This window comes from Atractosteus spatula, chromosome 27 (assembly GCF_055471065.1).
Source record: "Atractosteus spatula isolate fAtrSpa1 chromosome 27, fAtrSpa1.hap1, whole genome shotgun sequence".
Classification (NCBI taxonomy): domain Eukaryota; kingdom Metazoa; phylum Chordata; class Actinopteri; order Semionotiformes; family Lepisosteidae; genus Atractosteus; species Atractosteus spatula.
The window spans coordinates 3592104-3613520 of NC_142732.1; the positions used below are offsets into that span (position 1 = coordinate 3592104).

General features: G+C 41.2%; 1 protein-coding gene across 2 annotated transcripts in view; it reads left to right on the top strand.

The window, feature by feature from the left end:
* Positions 1-21417, top strand: part of rnf43 (ring finger protein 43) — a 96381-nt gene that overhangs the window by 43397 nt on the left and 31567 nt on the right. For both annotated transcript variants that reach the window (XM_088907131.1, XM_088907130.1), the window contains exon 2: positions 16712-16834. In XM_088907131.1, coding sequence (XP_088763257.1) covers positions 16712-16834 — 123 coding nt within the window. The remainder of the gene's footprint in view (positions 1-16711; positions 16835-21417) is intronic.

Consider the following 21417-nt stretch of genomic DNA (forward strand, 5'->3'; position numbering starts at 1 on the left):
GCACCCTCTCTTTGTTGGCACTCACTCTTTGTTGGCAAAGAGTGTGGTAGTATTTAGAAGCAGCTAAAAGTGTGACTCACAAAACCATGCAGTATTTAAAAAGCCGTCCTTTTAAACCCAGCAAACCATAACCAGTTTACCTTGATTTATCAAGGAGCCATGCTTTTTGGCCCACCCACTTGGCACTGCTTGAGAGAATGAATACAACAATTACGTTTCCTCTTAGTCCTGACTGTTTTTGCCAGCAACTTCATTTTTGCGGTAATTTACTACGGTTGACTGTGAACCTGTCCTAATCAGAGACATTTGTCAGGCAGGTGAAAGTGTACTTGGGCTGGGCAGCCTGCATGTTGGCTCATCTACAAAGCAACTTGAATCGGGTCTGGAATTTCATACTTTTGCTTTACTTTGACAGTCTGCTCTTTCAGGCGCCTCTTAACCCTGCCAGAGGTTTCACACGTGGCCAGTAGTATATTAAATAGTTTCCTGAGTTTTGTATTTGCATCCTTAAAGGCCTAGACATGATTGTTTCTGTATTGTTTTCAATTTCTGCTGGTAATCAGTTGCAGCTTTGTGTCTACTATACAGCTTAAAAGAAAAGATAAAGGTTTTGAACATATATATCTATCCAAATACAACTAAGAGAGCAAGTGTTAAACTGACAAAGGCTGGTAAAACAAAACTGGGCAGAGTTAAAAGTCTAAGATCATGGGTTCGAACCTGGGTGTTGTTGCTAGTTGACTGGGATTCTCCAAGCAGCCATGCTCTGAGATACAGTGACCCCCTGTGGCCTCCCAGGCACTTGCAGGCACGCAGTGCTGCCTCCTCCAATCTCTGAGATGTGGCTGGATGTGTTGAAGGTGGTTGAGTTGGAGGTTTCCACATTCTCCCCGTGTGCGGTCACAGTGTTTGTAGAAAATTAGGTGGGAATAACAAAAATTATTTGGATAATGTTCTGGGTTTTATTCTGTTTTTTCAAATGAATTAAATCAGAAAACCTGCCAGGAATTGACATCCCATCCAGGTGGTATGTTTCCTTACAACAACTGTTGGCCGGGATAGGCTCCGCCATCTTGAATTGAAGCTGTTTAGAGAATGGATAGACAGGGGGTGGAAAATCAGAAACCTGTAGACCTCTAGCTAGAGCAAACCGTTCCCTGTTTTTAGTTTTGATAGAATTGGATTGTTCAGTGTGCATTTAAAAAAGAAGCACATGGAGCTTCTCCCATAAAGCTGTTTGTGCTTGAAGCCCTGCTCATGGGACAGCTCTGAGACCTGTTGACATGGGACAGCTCAGGGGTTTGAATCATTTGCAGTGAGATAGCTCTTTTAATAGTTCAGACCTGTGCCTGTGCAGTGTAGGTTACAGTCATGCTAGGTCATCTCTTTGTCTCCTGTCCGTCTGCCCCTCTGATCTGCAGTTCTTGTTGCCCTAGGCCAAGGTAAAACACTCAGACAAGCTCGGAAGTCACTGAAATAATGGCAGACCTGGTGAGTGATACTGTGTAAAGTGAGATTAGATCAGGTTTCGCCTTTATATTGTCAAATTGGGTTTCGTTGTCTGTGTGAATGAAGGACATATAAAGAGTCTTCCAAAGATTAGTGGGCCAGGGTGCCGTTCCCACCACTTCTCCAGTGTAATATCACAGATGTTTTGATTAAAGGTTTTCGGTTCTCCATGTGTCTCTGGTATCTTTTGTTTGAAGAGCCTGTGGAAAATGTCAGTAGGTGCTGTTCATAAATCCCTCAGCTCATGAGTCAATGCTGTTGGTACTATTGCATGTTAATATTTGTTAAGAAGTTTTGCAAAGAAAACAAAACATTCCAACGCTTTGCTTTATCAAATGAGAGTTTAGGAGGAGTTTCGTCAATTTAAGAGAATGTTTATTTTTTCTAGAAAAACAAAATCTTGAAGCATCTTCTGCATAGCTGTGGAGCTGTATCTGTAGCTGGGTTGCTAACACAAATGGCTTCTAAATGTATAAACGGTTGTTATATAGGTTTTTTTAGTGCTGCAAGCTACAAACAAACTGCATGTTTGTTTTAGTTGCTGGGATCTGATACTTGAAGAAAGTCTGTTCTGTATATATTATATATAGTGCATGGAATGTGTGGTGAGGTAATACACCAATCATAGCTCAAGAAAGGTCTTTGCAATTTTCATGCAGATCTTAACTTTTGATGAAAAAAAGTACCGTTCAATTTTGTGTTTATACCCAGCTTCTCACAACACAAATCTCCTCTCGCTCTCTGCAACTCTTGAGTTTAACTCTTGAGTGTGGCAGGGCACTTTTTCCGTTGCTATAGAGCCGTCTTTTTTTTCTTGTAAATGGGTCAGGGAGCATGCAGCAGTATTGGAGAACAAGGAACCACTGCTGATAAATGTTGGGTTTAAAAAAACAGAGACGAAGGGAGGAAAAAGGAACACCACAATGCAGCAGTCTCTTTGAAGATGAGAGATTGAAATAAATACACAGGCAGGAAATTGCTTAAGGAGCAATCTGAGCCCTTTGCAGGACTGTTTTTGTCATCTCTGGGATCGCAGTTACACTTTCAGTTCTGCCTGCAGTTTTACATGGCAGGGTCTGCAAAATGAGGATGCAAATATCAAACTATTCACATTGCTGGTGGCCAACAACAACTTAAACACCGACACAGTTGGCAGGTGTCTTTGTGCAAGATGTTTCTCTCATGCCAGGAATCTTGTTTTGTGCAAAATCTCCACTCAGGATTTCCTGCCCTTTCTAAGAATCCTAGGTTTTTGCAAGAGGCTTCCTCACACATTTCGTGCTCTAGCTTCCACGCACTGCTGCCTTGCAGAAAGCAGACGAAGCCGTAGGAGGAAGAAGGGCAGCAGATCCTTACAGTATCAATTAAACAATTAGATGACGGTTGTGGTAGAGTAAATCCAGGATGTTCACAACTATTGTTAGATTTTAAAAGGCTTCTGTTTCCCTGAAGTGTTGTGGGTTTTGCATGAAAGGTGATATGTAGGTGTTTGTGAATGTGAACTGGGAGGGTGAAGGGCCCTCTGATTTGATTGGGTCCAATGCAGAAAGTCTGCTTAGTGGCTGAACGATCCCCATTTGTGGTGTTTTTCTCAGAGTAGTGTATCTGTATTAAATGTTGACTGGGCGATTTGTAATTGGGGGTTTGGGATCAGTCCTCTTTGACTTGATGGTTTGAGTGAAGCCCGAGGGGGAAATCATAACTCTTCAATTGAATTGAAAACATAATACTTGGTGCCAGAAGGGCCCTGTGTTTTGTTATTGAAAGCTCTGGCACAGCGTGCCGGCCTTGGGGAAAGGTTTTTTATTTGGTTCTATAATTATGTCAAAAATACATTTAATGAGGAATGATATATAAATAAATATAAACTGCATACAAAGACATTTTGTTCCTTCTGCATTTGGAGAATTTGCGCTGTGCAAATCAATGGCTTGCTCTTATGCTTTCGATTGGTTTTAGGTTGGCACCACAACAAGGGCGAAGTTTTGAAATAAGCCAGCATGTGCAGCCTTTGAACATGGAGGTTGTTTTGCCAGCAGAGTTGAGAAAGGAGAAGGTTTTGGCTCGTGTTCTGATTTCCCCTCTTCTTTGTTCGGAATGGCCATGCCAAATGTCATTTCCTGACAGCGTCCTGCTTCAAACAAGGCCAGAATGTGAAAGCTCTCCATCCTGGCCTTTCACAGGCAAGTTCATCTCAAACTGTTGCGGCGGTCTTGACTTATTCTTAGTTTCGTTGGTGCATGTCATGAGACCTCATTGAATGGGATCAAATAAGGCTTTGTTTGTTTGTGGAAAAGCTTGCTTTCGTTGCACAGTCTTCTGGATTTAATTTGGTACATGTATAGACACAAGAAATGGCCTCGTTATGGCTGTCGGTGGGAATGGTATGGCTTGAGCACAACTTTTGATTATTGGTAGTCAGTGGGCCCCCAGCAGTGCTAATGCTCCCTATTGTCTTCCATTTCCAAAGTGAACAGATAACGCCAAGCTGTGAGCAAAACCCCAGGCCCCGGCTGTGGAGTAGGAGGAAACAGTTTCTTTTTGTTTTCTTTTTTTTCTTCTTACCTAAAAGGTTTATGTGGAGCAGGCATCGGTAAGCTATCTTAATTAGAGATAATGATGGCTTTACGTTTTCTCTAATTATACATTCTTTCTCAGGAGAGGGGGCTCTGTCTCGGTTCCAGAAGATGAAGCCTCTTCCTGTTCTCATCTGAAATATTGTTTTAACATCCCGGTGGTTTTGTTTTCCCCATATTCCCATTTATATTTTGTATCTTGGAAAACTGTTGTTTTCCAAACACATTGGGAGATCAGTCTTGGTGGGTGCCTTTGAGGCTTCATGAAAAGAAGAAAAAGTTCTGAACTAGAAGGCAGTGCCTAAAAATGTGTGCTGGCATTCTGGGCACTTAGGAATTTTTAAGACATTCCTTCAGTTTTTCTTCCTCAACACAGAGAATCACAGTACTCCTTTTCTCCTGGTACTGCAGGACCAAGGTTACAAGATGTTTTATCTAGGCAGCTATTCTGATTGCATACTTGAAAACTGACATTCAGAAACTTTTGCAACTGCAGCTCCTTCTTTTGCCAGGGGTGTGTACCTACCGAGGTTTTCAAAATTCACTTAATGTTGCACATTTATCATGAGTGGGACATTTTCATCTCTAACTTTGGCCTGAATATTACTGAGCGGGAAGAGAACTGTATGTTAAATAATTACAATTCGTTCAGTGGCAAAATTTGAAAACACCTTCATTGTGAAACTAAAAAAAAGTTAACTGTAGTCAAAAATCTGTGTACTTTTTAAACATACCTCCAAAGGAAAGACCTTAGGACCTGCCTATTGTTTTGTATTGAACAGTAGACTGGTGAACCATAGCTGAGGGACAGGTGCCTCTTAGTCTACTGGCTGTGTAAAACATTCTCTCCTTGATGTGGAAAGACAGTATTGAAGCATGGGGAACAAGTAGTAGACTGTACACAAGCAGAGGAGTGTTCTCATGATGGGGAGTATTTATCTATTGAATCACAGTCTCACAGCAGCTCAAGGCTGACAGCAAAAATGCAGGTGTGACTCCAAAAGGCCACCAAGAGAATCCCAGGTGTTTACGGAACAACGGGACTAAAATTCTGAAACTGTTTTTAAATCAACCGTGAGCGTTCTTTCTGTTTTGCATTGCTCAGTGAAAAATATTTATTGAGACTGAATCTTCTCCGATAAGGGAGACCTGTGACTTCAAAGAAAAACTAAAACATTCCCAGCCTGGCTGTTTACTTTGCAGTAAGAAGCCTGAATTCTTTGCAGTCATTTTTCCATGACATTCCAAGAAGTCCTCTCTGTTCCTGTCTGCTGACTCGGATTCAGCTCATCAGCAGAACTGAGCTGCACGTGGACCAGACACTGCAGGAAAGACCAGAGGTCATCACGAGTCTCTCCCCATTACCTGGCAAAGTGATGTCTCAGGTTCACCTGCTTTTGTCCACTAAAAAATCTGAGATGGAAACGGATTGCTTTCCAAACTCACATCGTCATTGTTGCAGCTCACATTGAGAAAACACTGTTCTTAAGTCCATGCACGCCTCATTACCTCCTCTGTGGAGACAGGTAAAGAAATGTTGGAAAACCTGACAGTTTGTAACATTTCAAGTGAACTGTTTCACGCACTGATGGTGAGGGTAAGCACAGCTTGTTGAGTTGGATTGGTCACTCTGCTCTCTGACAGCTGAGCACAGTCGAACCAGTGGGTGTGTGAACACAGCTCTTGGGACAAGTCAGCCGCACGTCACCCATCAGAGCAGCTTTTGCATGCTCTCGGTGCAGAATGAACCCATTCTGCTGTGCTGGGATTTAATGCACTGCTTTAAGGATGGCTGCCATCATTTGTGCACAAAGTACAATCTGCAATCCTACAGGGGTTTCATGTCTGACTCAAAGCTTTCCTTTATCTTCATTCATCATAAAAGCTTCCAAGTCTCCTCATTTGCTGGCTTTCATTTCTTTTGGCTCTTAATTATTTTGAACACTGTAAGATCAGATCTTCTTTATTTTTCTTTTTTTAATAGCCAATCCAGTCACAGCTGATTCTTTATCAGTCTGTTTGTGCCAGTGCTTCCTAAGCCAGCTCATGTCATGCCTTTGTAACGAACTCCTGCATCTGGACCGATTAAGTATCACGGCCATTGGGGAGGGCATGTAGATGTCTTCCTCGTGGTCCTTCTTTTATACCGGAGTACGATGAAAACCTGATCGAGTTTGACTGCAGTGTGATGTCCTTTCCTCTGTCGGCTTCCCTTGTATGGAGGAAACAAAAACAAATCTGTCGCTGCTCTGACTTTAACGGGCAGCCCGCAGATGCTTGGTGTAATTGACCGTGTGTTGGGGAAGCTAATTTTAAAGTTGCACCAAATGCCTCACGCCACAGAAAAAAAACTTCCCAAGCGGCAGTGAAGAAGTGGGGCTGGTGAGGTTGAAACAGCGTGCGCAGTGCCGCCGCAGGCTGAGTCACTATGAGGGAATGCGATCTTGAGGGAGGGGGAAGTTATTAGCAGTGCTCTGTGGAAGGGGAAGAATTGTCTGGAGTGCGATTTGCCCTTCTGTTCCCTCATTATCTAACAACACAGCGATCGTTAGACCTGTAGTCTGCTGTCCTCTTTAACCCTTTTTGAGCTTTGTCAGTGTGAGACCTGTGATAATTCCTGAGAAAACATTTATTAGAGGACTAATCAGCTGCTCAAATGCTCAAAACTGCTCAAAACTATTCAGATGTTGTACTTTTTTGTTTACTAATGACTCCAGGCTTCAGAGAAGATCATCCAGCCCCACTGAAGGCTACCAGGGAGCCCCGATTCCTGTCATTTTTACAGCCACTGATAAAAAAATACAGAAAGGGACAATTTAAAAAAAATCTTTGTGCTGAATATAAACCTCCATCCTGCATAAGAAAGGTTGTTAAAAGTGTACCATGGGATACCAGTACCTGTCTGTTACATAACAATCAGTCTCATGATGCCGAGTTGTGTCTTTTGTACATGTGCACAGGGGGTACAGTGCACTCCAGGCAGCAGTGTGTCTGAGTTCCGAGCATTACCTCTTGTTTCTGTGTGCCTGATTGTACTCAGTGGGATGATGTGTTGGCACTATGAGATGATGTGGCTGGTGGTTAAAAGTTTGGGGAAGCAGGCAGCACACAGAAAGAGATTAATATGAATCCAGAAGATTGGGGAGGGACACTGGTTACTGAAAACCGTTTTTCTGATCCACCCAGTCCAACCCTTTCCATATGTTAGTACTGTTTTTTTTTCTTGTGTTTATCTTAGCTAAATTCAGATTTTTGTTATTGGATGCCATGCTTCTTGAACATTTACATGTGAAATATTAGGTATCTTTTTTGCAGAGCGAGTTAGAGGTTTTAAGAACTCACTGGCAACTGTGGAATGCATTCGGAGAACATTTTTGGGATTTAACATTTCCCTCTCTTCAAGTATTTCACCCTCAAACACTTTTTGAAACAAACTTTTTGTAACACGGTTTCCTCTATGAAGTTGAGACTTTGATTTGAATTGTGGTCAACGAAAACTTCTGGATCAGTTTAACTTCTCAAGTTTGGTGACAGCGTATCTGTTTTTAAAAAAAGGTATAATTCCAGGTCTATTAGCAAATGAAAGTGCTAAGAATTATTTTTTCTTTTGGTTATAAATGTTCAAGGATTTGAAATAAAAATTAATCAAACTTAAAGTGATCTACCAAGACAGAAAAGCTAACATCATCTGTGGAAACATAGCACCAACACTACTGAAATATCAGTTACTGAACTCTAATCACGCCTATATGTATATAAGAGTGTTTGCCATGTCCGTCAGTTTTAGCTTTCATTCTGTATCAGATAAATCTAGAGTGCCCATTGGTTTTGAAAATTTGGATGTAATACAGTATCACAAGTGGATCCAGGATGCCCTGACTTCTGTCCATGGGGAGGGTATTTATTTCACCTTTAGCTTTGATTTATGTGACACAGAACATTATCACTTTGAGTGGAGTGTCCAGAAAAGCGCTATAAAAGTATAAGGATTATTGTTATAATAGGATGTACATAGTATAAATGGAAATATTCTTGTATGGCAGATTTTGGTACGTTATTACCTATGGTACAACGTCTGTCCATTTTCTTACCTTTTCATCCAATTCAGGGTTGTGGGGCTTATCCTGGCAAGCAACAGACATTTGGCGGGGTACACCCTGGATGGGACACCAGTACATCACCGAGTACACACAGACACACACAAACACACACACACACCACAACCAGTTTTTCCAGAAGCCAATTAATCTACCAGTATGTCTTAGGACTGTGGGAGAACATTGGAGCACCCAAAGGAAACCCACATAAACACCGAGAGAACATACAAACTCCATGCAGATAGCACCCCAGGTCAGGAATGGAACCCAGAGCCACAGTGCTGCAAGGCAGCAATGCTAACCACTGTGCCACCATGCCACCTGGTATACTATCTCATAAGAAAATACTACAGTATACTCATCCAAGTACAGCTGGTCAGAAAAGCTTTCGCCAGACATGAAAAGAACAGATATTATAAACAGATAGAGGAGATCTGCTGAACTGCCTTGTTATTTTTTTCATTGTATACAATCATCCAGATTCACTGTTGTAATGTCTTCTGTCTCACCTTGTCTCTGGACCCCATTTAAAAAACTGCCTAGTTTGTTTTGATCCTATAGATCAATTAATTACCATCTGTAGGCTGTAGGCCCGGTTTATTTTAATTGCTCTTTGTGCCTTGCCAGAAAGTGAGGTAAGTGAATTTGGATGAGTAGCTCCACTACTAAGCTTTTATTAAAATAACATTAGCAAAACTTTGATATTGCTGTGATTTCTCTCCTAGGTGATTAGCTGTCAGAAGTAAAACAAATGACAACATTTTCAGCTGCAATGAATCAAAATGACACTTCATTTTTAAAAATCCCTCTGTCAGCCTCAATTTAAGAGATTCTGTTAAATTTTGTTCATGCACACCATTGAATTTGTATAGGTCAACACCTCCCACCTGTACCTGAAAGTACTGAAGTATCTGCAGAGCAAGATTGAATCATTGGTTTAAATCTTTCCATTAACAAGCCCCCTGGTTGCTACCCATTACAAATTATGCATTTGTGTTTTTATATTTTGCACTGCACTCCAGCAGCCCATGAGAGGGCTGGCTGTTATTTCAGTACTCATGCAGAAAACCACACACTCCCTAAATGATTGGTAAAATCTAATCGCTTTAAAGTTACATCAGGCTGCTTTGACTTTTGAGCATGCATGCACTTGCCCATATCTATCTTTACTTTTGCTTTTTTGCCACATTTTTATTGTGTAGGGAAATTGCACAGTGTGTTTTGTGGGGGGATTAAGAAGGAACAGTTTCGACATGTGCTGTGATGACAGTTGACGCTGACCAGGGCTGATGGCCGTTCACTTTAACTGGCACAGTGCCACCTGGTGTCAGCGGAGAGGAAGCTCCAGTCTGAAGGGTTTTATGGGATGACATGGGACCAGTTCTTCCATCTCTGAGTGACTGTGTCTGCTTTGCAGTGTGGACTGTCGTACTTTTTCTTTTTTTTCTTGAGGACTTCATGTCCTTCTGGTAATCATTGATGTCCTTGTTTACTGTGGACAGGTGAAAGCAGCTTTTGAGGTTTAGCTAAACCAAACCTATTATTGGCGTTACACAAATGATTAACTTCACATTCAAAATCACACATCTTATCATAGTCTGGTTCTATTGTAATGATATTGCTGCTGAATACGCCATTATTAATAAATTAATTTGAACACTGTGGAAGCAAGCAGTGAATCTACTGCTGTGATAGTTGTGGCTGTCATTCTGATACTCAGTTCCTGCTGTCACTGACCTAAAAGTAGCATTAAATATTCTATTAAAAGGAGCCTTGGTGTTCTGTATCCACAGAAGAAACATCATGAAAAGAATTTGTTGAGAAGACTTCGAAGAGTCTTGGCTAGCTGATTTTTTTTTTTGAAGGAATGCAGTTATTGTTCTGAAGTCATTATGGGATCAGGTTGCTGTAGGTTATTCATTGCGGTGATGTTTACAGGATTTGGGGGCTGACACCATCAATACAGGCTGGAAATCTGAAGCGGTACTGTTTTGACGAGCTTCAAGTGGCAAAGCTCAGCGTACTAGCGTGCGTTTTGATCAGAAGAGGCGTGAAAACGGCCCTCTCCAGAGGTGGTGCGATGGCTGCACGTCACAGAAGCGCTTTCAGGAAGCTGTGATTTCCGGGTCCAAGTTTTAAACCAGGGGCAGCTGTTGCCCCTAAGCTGAGTTGACATTTGCAGTGAGATTCTCTCCCGCACAGTAGAGCTCCTGGTGTAATGTTTCAAGTAAGGCAGGGTTGTCTTTGGGATCTAAGTCCACAAGAATGTTGGGCGGACTGTGGGGCTCCTCGGTGGCTTACCCAGTTGAAGAATTGCAGCCTAGGCTACCACCTGTGATTTGGAGAATGCGGGTTCAAATCCAGATATTGCCACCTGAAACAGAAGTGTCCCCCAGTCCAAGAGAACACAAATAAATGACCCTGTTCCAAAGGGGGAAGAGAAAGTCTGCAAAGTCTCCATTTTGTGTGAGAATGACGTCCTGTGATTAGTTCAGCAAGCCTGCTGTCCCTCTGTTACTCAAACTGCAAATGTGGGTGGCTTCTTAAGCTGCTCTTGGAGAAAATTTAGCCTTTTCCTAGTTTTTGAAGTTGGAATAATTGAATGGGCTAGTTCTGTAGTCCTCAACATAAGTGGGTGTCCGAGACAAAACAAGCCACACCTACGCTCTCATCATTAGATTTGCTTTTGTAAAACTGACCTCCCCGGCTTCCCTGCAGCCCTGAATTAGATGTAGAGGTAGGAAAACGAATGGATGGAAGATACAGTATATAAAAATGTCAAAGGCAAAACTGTGCAAGACCATGCACAATCATTTTCCACGCTACTGTTCCAATTATCCCATTACAAAACCAAGTAATTTGATCAGCAGTCCATAGTAATTAGAGTGAAAACAACATGTAAAATTAGGGTGCTGCAACAATATGGCTGGAAGATAATGTTAATTGTTCTACTGTAAATGAAAGGATAGAAAAGAGTTGCATTGGTGGTCAGGGAAAAATGGGTACGAGAGGAAATCCCGGCAGCACCTGCAGCTGCAGCTGAGAGAAGAGTTTCCCAAGGCATGCTGAAGAAACGTTTCCCTGCAAAGCCATGATATTGTTTCAGTAGTATCGACCTTACTTCTCATGAATGATCCTTAGTTGAGAGCAAAAAAAAAAAAGATTCACCATCTAATCAACAACGTTCAAAGGTGCCACCACCCTAACCCCCAAACTCTGTATTCGCTCTAATACATAGAAAAAATGGAGTGAAATATTGATGGATTAGAGACCAGAGCTGGCAAAGGTTATGTGGACTGTGTTGTAGAGAAAAATCTGATATGTACTAGTCGCTGACTTGCTTTGTGATCTTGGGGAGACAAGTTCGCACATCTGAAGCGGTTAGGATTGTGCTTCAGGACTGTATTGTATAGGAATCAATTTAGTTGCTCGGTAGGGTGCAATTCAGGGTTGAAAGAATGTCATTTGCAGCTTAAACACAATGGAATCACTCACTGCGACAATCAGAAATTGATTTTGTTTTGAATTGCAGGGTATTTGAGGTTAGGAGCACATCAGACACTTCAAGAACTGTTTTTCTTGTCCCCACACAGACATTGACATAAACCGCCTAGGCTGAGCTTGTTCCTGGCAAGAGATGAACTAGAAGGAGCTCCCAGATTTGGCAGATAAAAGAGAATGCAGAGCCAGAGGGCAAACAGGAAAAAAATAGGCTTTTCTTCTCACCACAGCTACTGTTTATTTTCGTATTTCTCTAGTTTCTTCGTTTTTTGGGCCATTAGTTTACTGCCTTGGACAGTGTGATCTGGGTGCAATTGAACTGGAGCAGGAATGAGGATTTCAGTGATCTGTATCCCAGTCCTGTACCTGGGAACTGACACAGCTACTGGGGAATGTTCTACCTGTGCGCTCAGTTAAATTCTGTAATTGAATCCTTAGTAATAGGTTTAAGTTGAGCACTTTCATTGTTTTCAGTTCCCAAACAATTAGGAGGTCCTGCCTTTTCAATATTGCATTTCTTAAGTAACTTAAAACCTTTGAGCAGGAAACAAAAACTTGCAATGGTTCTAACCAATCAAACTGTTAGTCCTACTAAGGATTTAATGCTAAATACTAATCCATTATAATTTATTATAATATTAATCCATACATTTTAAGTGTTTACATAATAAATATTGTAAATAATAATCAATTTATTATAGTTCATTCATTATAATATTCCGTTGCAGTGAATCACCATGTGCTTCACAAAAAAGCGAAAAGATCTTAAAAACCAATTACTAAGAAGAGAAAGTTTATAATGCTGGAAGTGGACAGGCACTCTAGTACAGAAGGGTTTTAGGATCTATTTGAAAGGTTTAAAGGGGAATTGCAAAACTATTTTTATATTTCAGGGTTAGAAAGAATCGGCACTGATAAGGGCATTTCAAACCACAGTAAGAAAGTCAGATGTGCACAGTCACTTGTAAATCCTCCAATTTACATCACAAAACAAACAGAATTTCCAGGTATGCGCAGCGCCATGTTCTGTGATTTAGAACGAGGCAACAAAATGTGCGGTGAGGTGAAGCAGCCCTATTACATCGTAAACAAGCAGGCTTGTGAATATGTCTCTTTTAATCCAATAAAAATATTGCTCTTGATTTCAAGGCAGTTTTGCCAGAACATATTGCCTGTTAACTCTGCATGCAGATCACGGTGGAACATTCCTGTGGTGAAATGTCTGCTGCACAACCCGTACTTATTTGCACGTACATCACATTACGTTAGTTATTACGGTGACTAGTGAGCAGGAAGGGCCGCTTCATATCTTCACATCGCAATCACGCAAACTCTCACTCTTGCCTGTGGCTACAGGGCTTTCACAGAGTCAGAATTTAGAATCAATCAGTCGTAAATTATTTGGATTTGCTTTGATGCTACATAATATCTTTTTTAACCACGCCGCTGTCTCTGAGAGAAAGTCAGGTGTGCCAAGTCCTTGCAGGGAAGCTCAGGGAAGGTTCCAAGTTCAGATTATCTCAACATCTTTGGGCACCAAATCTCAGCTCACTTTTTCCAAAGTTGTTCCAGTTAAAGAGGATTAATAAAATAAGAGGTTTCCACTAGTACAGCAGAGATAAAGCATATCCTCTTCTGAAGAAACAAAACAGTGTGTTCAGAAGCAGCAGTCTGTCTTGCTGTGGGCAACCACAAGGCCTTCAGCATGGTATCGAGTCAAGTTTAGAGAAGAAGTTAAGACACAATTTCAGATAAAGGGTGGCTTACTGGAACTGCAGACTGTGACCCATTGAATGGTTGGCTCACGTTGGGGGAAATTAAGTTAGTTATTCTGGATTTCTGGAGTTAGAGCACCAAATGTGCTACTTATGGCTAAATTGGTCATCATTTGAGGTACGTGAAGGAGAAATAAAAGGAAAGTTACTGTTTTTTTATAAGCAAATTACAATGCGGTCAAAATCCACTTGTTACCACTTCAATTGAGTTTTTTTTTGTTAAATGCCAAGTTAGAGTCAGCCCTTTAATTTGTGCCTAGTAAATGCATATTAATAAAGCAGTTGGTTTTATTGCGTGCAGGCCAGGGTATCCACTGTGTCATGGAAGAGCAGTCAAGAAGGGTGCAAAGAATTTATCATGAAAGGAAGGCGAGCTTTTATTTCAGATGACAGGGCAAAACAAAATGAGACTGTAATTAGAAATTAGTTAGTCAAGTTGAATTATTGTGGGGGTTCCCTCTGGAAGGTGATAGTAACCACCCACCCGTATGACAGTTGAGCGTCCTGTCTCTGAAATACAGTGGTGTAGGTTTGTACCCTTTTCAGGCTTTCAATGACAATCCCAAGTTTGCCTTCTGCCTCTGGGGCATGTAGGTTATGATACAGTATGATGATACTTTATCTGATTTCTGAGAATTTTTTAAAAACAGTACGAGTAAACATTGCATTACATAATCCTACAGGAATCCCCACAACTATACCAGAACCCAGGCAAATTTACTCCCCCCACAGTTACACTAAGCCCCTATAATCACACATGAACCTGTCACTTTTGCATATAATCTAGTGATAGTACTTTCCCATAAACCATTACTTATTTATTGATTGAGTATTTGATAAAGGAATTCCTCATTTAGTTAAGTCTTCCTTGAGGGCATTTAAAATGAGTTGATGCAGGACAGGGTGTGATTGTGTCTGAAGGCCGGAGTTGACGCAGGACAGGGTGTCATTGTGTCTGAAGGCTGGAGTTGATGCATGACAGGGTGTCATTGTGTCTGAAGGCTGGAGTTGATGCAGGACAGGGTGTCATTGTGTCTGAAGGCTGGAGTTGATGCAGGACAGGGTGTCATTGTGTCTGAAGGCCGGAGTTGATGCAGGATAGGGTGCCATTGTGTCTGAAGGCAGGAGCTGACGTTGCAGTGTATCTGCCTCGCCTCCCCACCCCTCCCCCAGCCAAGCACAGGGCCCACACAGATGTGCCCCGCTGTGGGCAGTCTCCATATTCAGCAGTACCTCATGCTGGTGGTGTGGGATACAGTGATTTTGTTTGCGAGACTTCCAGTCAATGTGCATCACCAGCAAGCCACATTACATCAAATCCATAAAAGGGAGCTATTAATAACACCAGGGCTTTTAATTTTCAGAGTCACACTGGGAAACGTGGGAAGACCCTTTGAAGGACATGGTTGCAGTTGAGCCATAACATCATCTCAGCCACATAAAATGTTGTGACGGATTCACTATTCTGGAAGGCAGTTTAGGGCAGGTCTTCTATATGTATGAATCCACAGCATAATGAAAAAATTATGCACCGAAATATTAAATCATAACTTCCACTAAAGCCGAAGAAGGTTTTTTTTTCCAATTTGTTGAAAGACAAATTCATTTCTGGGCTTGTTAGTACAGAGATCAAAGAATATGGAGTGGCTGATGTTAAGAATGTTGTGTACAGTAAAACCTTGGTATTCATGAGGGTTGGGTACCTTGAAGTCTCTGTGTATGGTAACTTGCGAATGCAGAACTTGATACCTTTTGGGAGAAAAGGGGTATGGTTCCACTTATCGTGAAACAAGCATTTCAGAAGTAATGTTTTTGTTAGAACTGTTAACTGTTTTGGGCAAGAGAAATGAGCATTGCTGCCTCACAGCACTGGGTTTATGGGGTGCTGTCTGCGTGGAGTTTGCATGTTCTCCCCGTGTTTGCGTGGGTTTCCTCCAGGTGCTATGTTTTCCTCCCACAGTCAAAAAACGTACTGGTAGCTTAATTGGCTCCTGGCAAAATTAGCCCTGGCGTGATTGTGTGCACATTTGTTTTTGTGTCTGTCTGTCCCTCGATGGAATGGCGTCCCATCCAGGGTGTACCCTGCTCTGTGCCCATTGCTTGCCAATATACTGTAGGTACCAGCTTCCCCACAACCCTGGATTGGCAGCTAGAAGAGGGATAAATGTATCTTAACTAGTTCAGAAATAGGTTTAGTATTTATTGGTAGTAAGTGTTTTAATAAAAAATGAATACTTGAACCTTAAAAAAAGCCATTTTTCCTAAATAATTCCTAAATAATTCAAGTCATTGCATGTACAAACAAATACATTAGATCATTAAATTAAATTAGATATTAAAGCTTACTCTGGATTAGAGTTTTTCTTTATTTTTACATCTGTTTAAATTACTATTACAAATGCAGCACTACTGTATACTGTAATAAAGTTTATTAGAGCAGAGTAAGAACAGACGAGGTAAATTAAGTGTACCCCCCCCCAACCAATTCACTCTTCAACCTTCTCCTGCAGCTTGTCTGATGCTCATTCTTCCAGTTTCTTTTCATTCCACTTTGGACATTTAATGACTTCATTTGAATCAGTCTGTATTACCATAGTTTCCAGAACATTAAAAACAATATCACATTGTAACAGAAGTGAAGTCAGTAGAAACTTTGATTGATCGCTTCCTTCTTTGGCATTGTCAGTGTAATACTTGATCATTTTGGTTCTGCAGCCCAACTTCATTCTTAAAGCCAGGAACTTTTGGTTAGGTGCTAAAGCAGATGCTGGGGATGACTGGCCTGCAGTGGGTGGCACTTGGAATGAATTGATACAGCAATAAAAAAACACGAAAGCTCACCAGGGGATTCGGAAACGCCACTACAAGTTGTTGAACCCATCCAACAGCGGAATGGCATGAAATGCTACATTAAAGTACAGTATTGATAGCTGTGTCGCTCCAGGAGTACCCTGTGGAAATCATTTTGCTAAGGGGTCAGTTTCCACAGATCTTTCTTTGTGAACAGCTGCCAGTCTGATGATTAACTGCAAAGCCTTGAGATGTTGGAATTAGAGCATCAGTGCTTCTGCCAGTCCTGTGCTAAAACTGCATTATCCTTGTCACTTGATAGCAGAGCTCTGATGGGAAAGAGAGTGCATACCGGGGGTGAGGGGAATGGGGGGGCCGGGGGTTGTGCTTGATTTTTAATATCGTTTAGCCAGCATAACGAAACCATCCGGATTGTAACACTAGTTATTGTGTTTGGTTGCAGTCCCACCCACTGTCCCTGTGCAACACCAGCGATGACGAGCGACAGGAGAGCATCTTCATCAGCATAGTGAAGCTGGAGAACCCTGAACACAAAGTCCCACGGTGCCAGACGCTGATGGAGAAGGTAAAGGTGTCGAAGGTCAAGCGCTTTTCACTGACAGGTCGTGGAAAGACCTCTTTAGGAAACCTTTACTGCGCTTTCCAACATACAGTATCTGCAAACCTTTTGGACTCAACGTTCTTTTTAGGATTATACAGTATATAAGTTCTAAACTGTGTCAGCAAGAGGGGCTACAGACTTTCTTGAGAGTTTAAGATTAGAAGTAGTGTATCAGTAGCATTGTCAGGATAGTGCAATCATTTCTGGTACACACTGGCTTCTTGGGGAGTGATCTAGTTTGAGATCGAACCATTCTTCTACCTTCACAATTAACCATATTGATATTGATTTACTTATGCTCTGACTGACAACTACAGAACCAATAGTACCCAGTCTCACCTTACAGCTCTAGCCACAGGTATTAACCAACTGCCATTGTGTGAGACAGTGAGCACTGAGACAGTACACTGATTTTGCCACCTGTGTTCTCTACCTATTTATAGAGAAATCTGCTTGAAACCAGCTACTTTAGATTTCTCACTCACAGTCTTGTGCAAAGGCCTACACATTTCTCCCTTGAGAATCCCCAAGTATACTTAATTGGTTACTAGCTGCTTATTGATCAAGCAACATGGCTGGGTAGTTTGTTCCAGACACCCGCAACCCTTTGTGTAAAGGAGTCTCCTGCTCTCAGCTTTGAATGCGCTTCCCATAGTTTCTACTTCTTTGGTTCAATTTATTGTGAAGAAATCCACTGAGTTGGCTCTGTAAGTGTAAAAAAGTGTATTTATGATGTGACTGTTTTTTGAATTTGAGGAAAACGATTCACGTTATTCATTCCTTTTCCATTATTTGGAGGGTGGGGGCCTGCCTGACCTGCCAAGGAATGGGACAGTTTTTCAAATCTGACATGGGTATTCTTCCCTCTGAGGAGGAGGAACTTCATTTAGCAGGGGTTCAAATTAATCTTACTCAGGTTGTCACTGTTAGCATTTCCCCATTTTGTGTGGACAGTTAATAGCAGGTTGCCAAAATAGTTAATAATTGCCTAACACACATGCTCTGGCTCAGTAGTGTGGATCCAGGCTGTCCAGGTGTTAATATTAAATCTTTCAACTGAGGGGACGGCTTCCCACTTTTCCTGTTTCAATCTCTTCATGAGACATCTTGTTGGAAACCATTACTTGTGAGCCTTTGTCTTTTGGATGCTTGCGTGTATCGGTGCTTTTTTTCCCTGTTTCACACTCAGTGCCTCAGGTTTTATCTGTGCTTTTCCTGACCTGCGCCATTGGCAGACTGCGAGTGATGCTCATAGTACTTTCAAACGTTTTCCTAAACCTGTAATCGGTACGGACTCACACAAGAACCTTTGGTGCAATGCCATACAAATTGCACTCCAGTGGGATTTTATTGTAGATGCTACTGCTGGTCATACTGAGGAGCCATGCACCCATGTATGTGTGAGATTAGATTTTCTGGCTCAGATGAATCGGTCTCAGAAATGTTGGGCCAGCTGTCACATTAGGCATCCTGAAAACAGAAGAACAGTTGCTGTTCTCCGTCTCATTTTATGATGACAGAAAGGAATTCTCCTTTCCAAAAATAAAAGTTAAAAAAAAGTGTTTTTTTGTTTTGTTTTGTTTTTTTTGGTGGGGGACAGTTCCCTCCACAGAGGTTATAACAGGGATCTGTTCTGCTTATATTCTTAAAATTATTTTCATAATAACTATGGAAAGTCATTTTCTTTTAGCACTGTTTGTAGCACTTTATAGATTTTCCTCATGTCTTTCTGTGTGCGTGTGAAATGCAAGGTATTGAACAAGATTGTTTATTCTTTCTGCTCCAGCCTTGTGAAAGATTGAACCCAATCACACTCACTGTACAACCAGCATACTCGTTAGTATATTAGCAGATACTGGCTACTGTGTATCTTTCATTTTAAGCATAATATTGAGTGATGTAGACTTGTCTGTGTTTCTGAATATTATGGAACATTTTGTTGTACTTTCTGCAATAGGGCTACAGCTCAAGACATTTTCATTTCTTTATCTGGTAAAGAGCCAAGGTGCTGCTGCTATTCTGAAAAGATATCTAGCACGGTGCTGTATTATGAAATACTTTTATAATGTTGCTTTTTGTTTTCAGGTTTATGACAAAATGCTTTACAGTAGTTGACATGATCGAAATGGAGAAATGTTCTCTATTCCATGTTTGATTTAAAACGTATTGTGGCATTAACAGCAGTTTATATGTCCAAAGCTGGTGCATCCTCTTTGACATTTACTTCCTTGCAGACATACTTGATCCTGTATTTTTGTTTGTTTTTCACGGATCTTGTTGTTACTAGGAGCTTTTTGTGTTTCCTGGGATTGTGTTTGCTTGTGACATCATTTATCAAAGCAGACAGAGCTTCTGAAAACACCTGCCTGCTGTTGCCTGCTGCTGCCTCGTGGCGTTGCAAAGGCATGAGAGAGGTCCGCCCCTCGTTGTGCATTTCTGACCCCACTCATCTCCAGATGCTTGTACGCCTGCCTGAGCTGCATTTGCATTCAGAAGAGGCTCTTGGTTTGCAAATACTAGTATCAGGATTTGTGGTGTGATTTCATGGCTGTGGCAGATAATTCTGTTTCCCACATCAGTCGGCTGGGCTGAGAGGCTGTTTTTAGAGCCGTGTTGTGCAATGCGGAGAATTCCTGTTGAAGACCCCTGCTGATTGTCTTTCATCCTTGCTCATTATCACTTGTAGCTTATAATTGCCTCGTCTCTTAATTAGCCTTCTGCTTCTCACACTGCAAGCTTGCTAGTACTGGTACAGCACTTGCCGAACAGCCAAGCTGAAACATATTAAAAGTATTCTGTGTCATTTCCTTCACTGAACTTTACTCTGGGAAACAATGGAGTGCGGTGGAGTCCAGTGAATTGCTGTGAAGTGCAGGGAGGTTTTTGTGGCTGTTATTTTTATTTTTGTTTAGAGGCACTGCAACTTCAAAAGCTTTTGAAGGGTGTTCATTAAGTCATCATCAAGATCACTCGTATTTTCATGTACATGCTTGCGCTCGTGGTTTTTTTTCCAGGTTGTACTGGACATGGTCAGGGGTAGCGTTTTCCCTGCCGTTAGAAAGAGGCAGAAGGGTTAAGTGAAATTTCTAACATCTAAACTACATGCACGTTCAGTAGTTTCTCTCCTGATGAATGCATTGTTTTCCCGGATTTTAAAGTCTATGTCATATAATTAATTAATTTTGGAGTGCACCACCGTGTTTCTCTTTTTGCTGATAGAAGCTGAACTCCATCACCCTGCACCTTGTTAATTTTGAAGGACTGTGCATCTCCATCCTTTTATCCCATTCTTTTATTTTCTCTGCCAGCCACAACCAGAATATACCTGTACAGTAGATCATCAGTAATTCTGTGATAAATAATCTGGTTTTCAACATTTTCTGCTGGTCTTGGACTGATCCAGAGAAAATGTATGGTATGGTATTTACAAACAATGTTTTACAACTACAGTACTGTTTAGCACTGTTTCTGCAACACTGTACATTAAACCTATAGAAAGTTTTTAAGAGCTCTGTGCAAATTATCCTTTTCAAAATGTCCTTACATCCTTATTTAATGACTAATTTATTTGCCTGATGTTTTTGTCTGAAGTGACTTAAATTTGCACCCATGCACACAGCTAATGATATTACTGAACAATTTCTCAAGGATGCAACAGCAGTGTCAACAATATCTCTCCTGGGATTCGAACCCACAACATTCCAGTTATGAGTCCAGAATCCCTAACCAGGGGGTTCTATAACAGCATTAATACAGTACAAAAGACTAGGTTGCCTTTTTTTGGTCTAAATATGTTCAACATGTTTTTTTTTAACTTAAAAGCTAAGAATAAGAAGTAAATATGTAAATATTCCAAAGACTAAACACCAGTGTTTTGGTGCTTGCAAGTAGATAGGAATATTTTGTTTTCCTCAGTATGTACTGTATTACAGTATTCCATGTGGCTTAAGTACACATGAGACTGTAACAAAGTGAATACTAACATAAATACAGCTGTTTAGGAATAATGGAAGGTTGATAGAGTTGTGAGGCATGAATGTCTGTGTGAAGAGTGGTTTTTCTCACAGAAGACAGAAAGCACAATTGGTGCAGGTTGACTAGTCTCTTTAACTCTACTGAATGTGATGGAGTCTGCATCTTCTTTTCTCAATATCAAACCTGGTGCCTTGCTCCAGTGTTCTTCTGAATGAAGTAATGAAGCTGATGGGCTGCACTCTATCGGAGAGCTGTACTGGGTGTAACGCTCATGTTCTTCCCCATCCTGCTTCTGGTAGCTTTTTCAGATGTCATGTTTGGCTGCAATAATTACATAGCAATGAAAACCAGCTGCTACAGTGGAAACAACCGCAGATATTCACACAGAATGCACATATACCGAGTGATATAAGACTGTGCACAAGGACAGCACAGAAAACATGAATGGCTCCTTTGAATGATGCTAGTTTGTGTTGGTTTTTTTTTTGCATTACTCAGAAACCGTTTTCAAGAGTTTGCACCTCTAAACTTTATCTGGAACCTACTCCTGCTATAAAGCTTTGTGAATACAG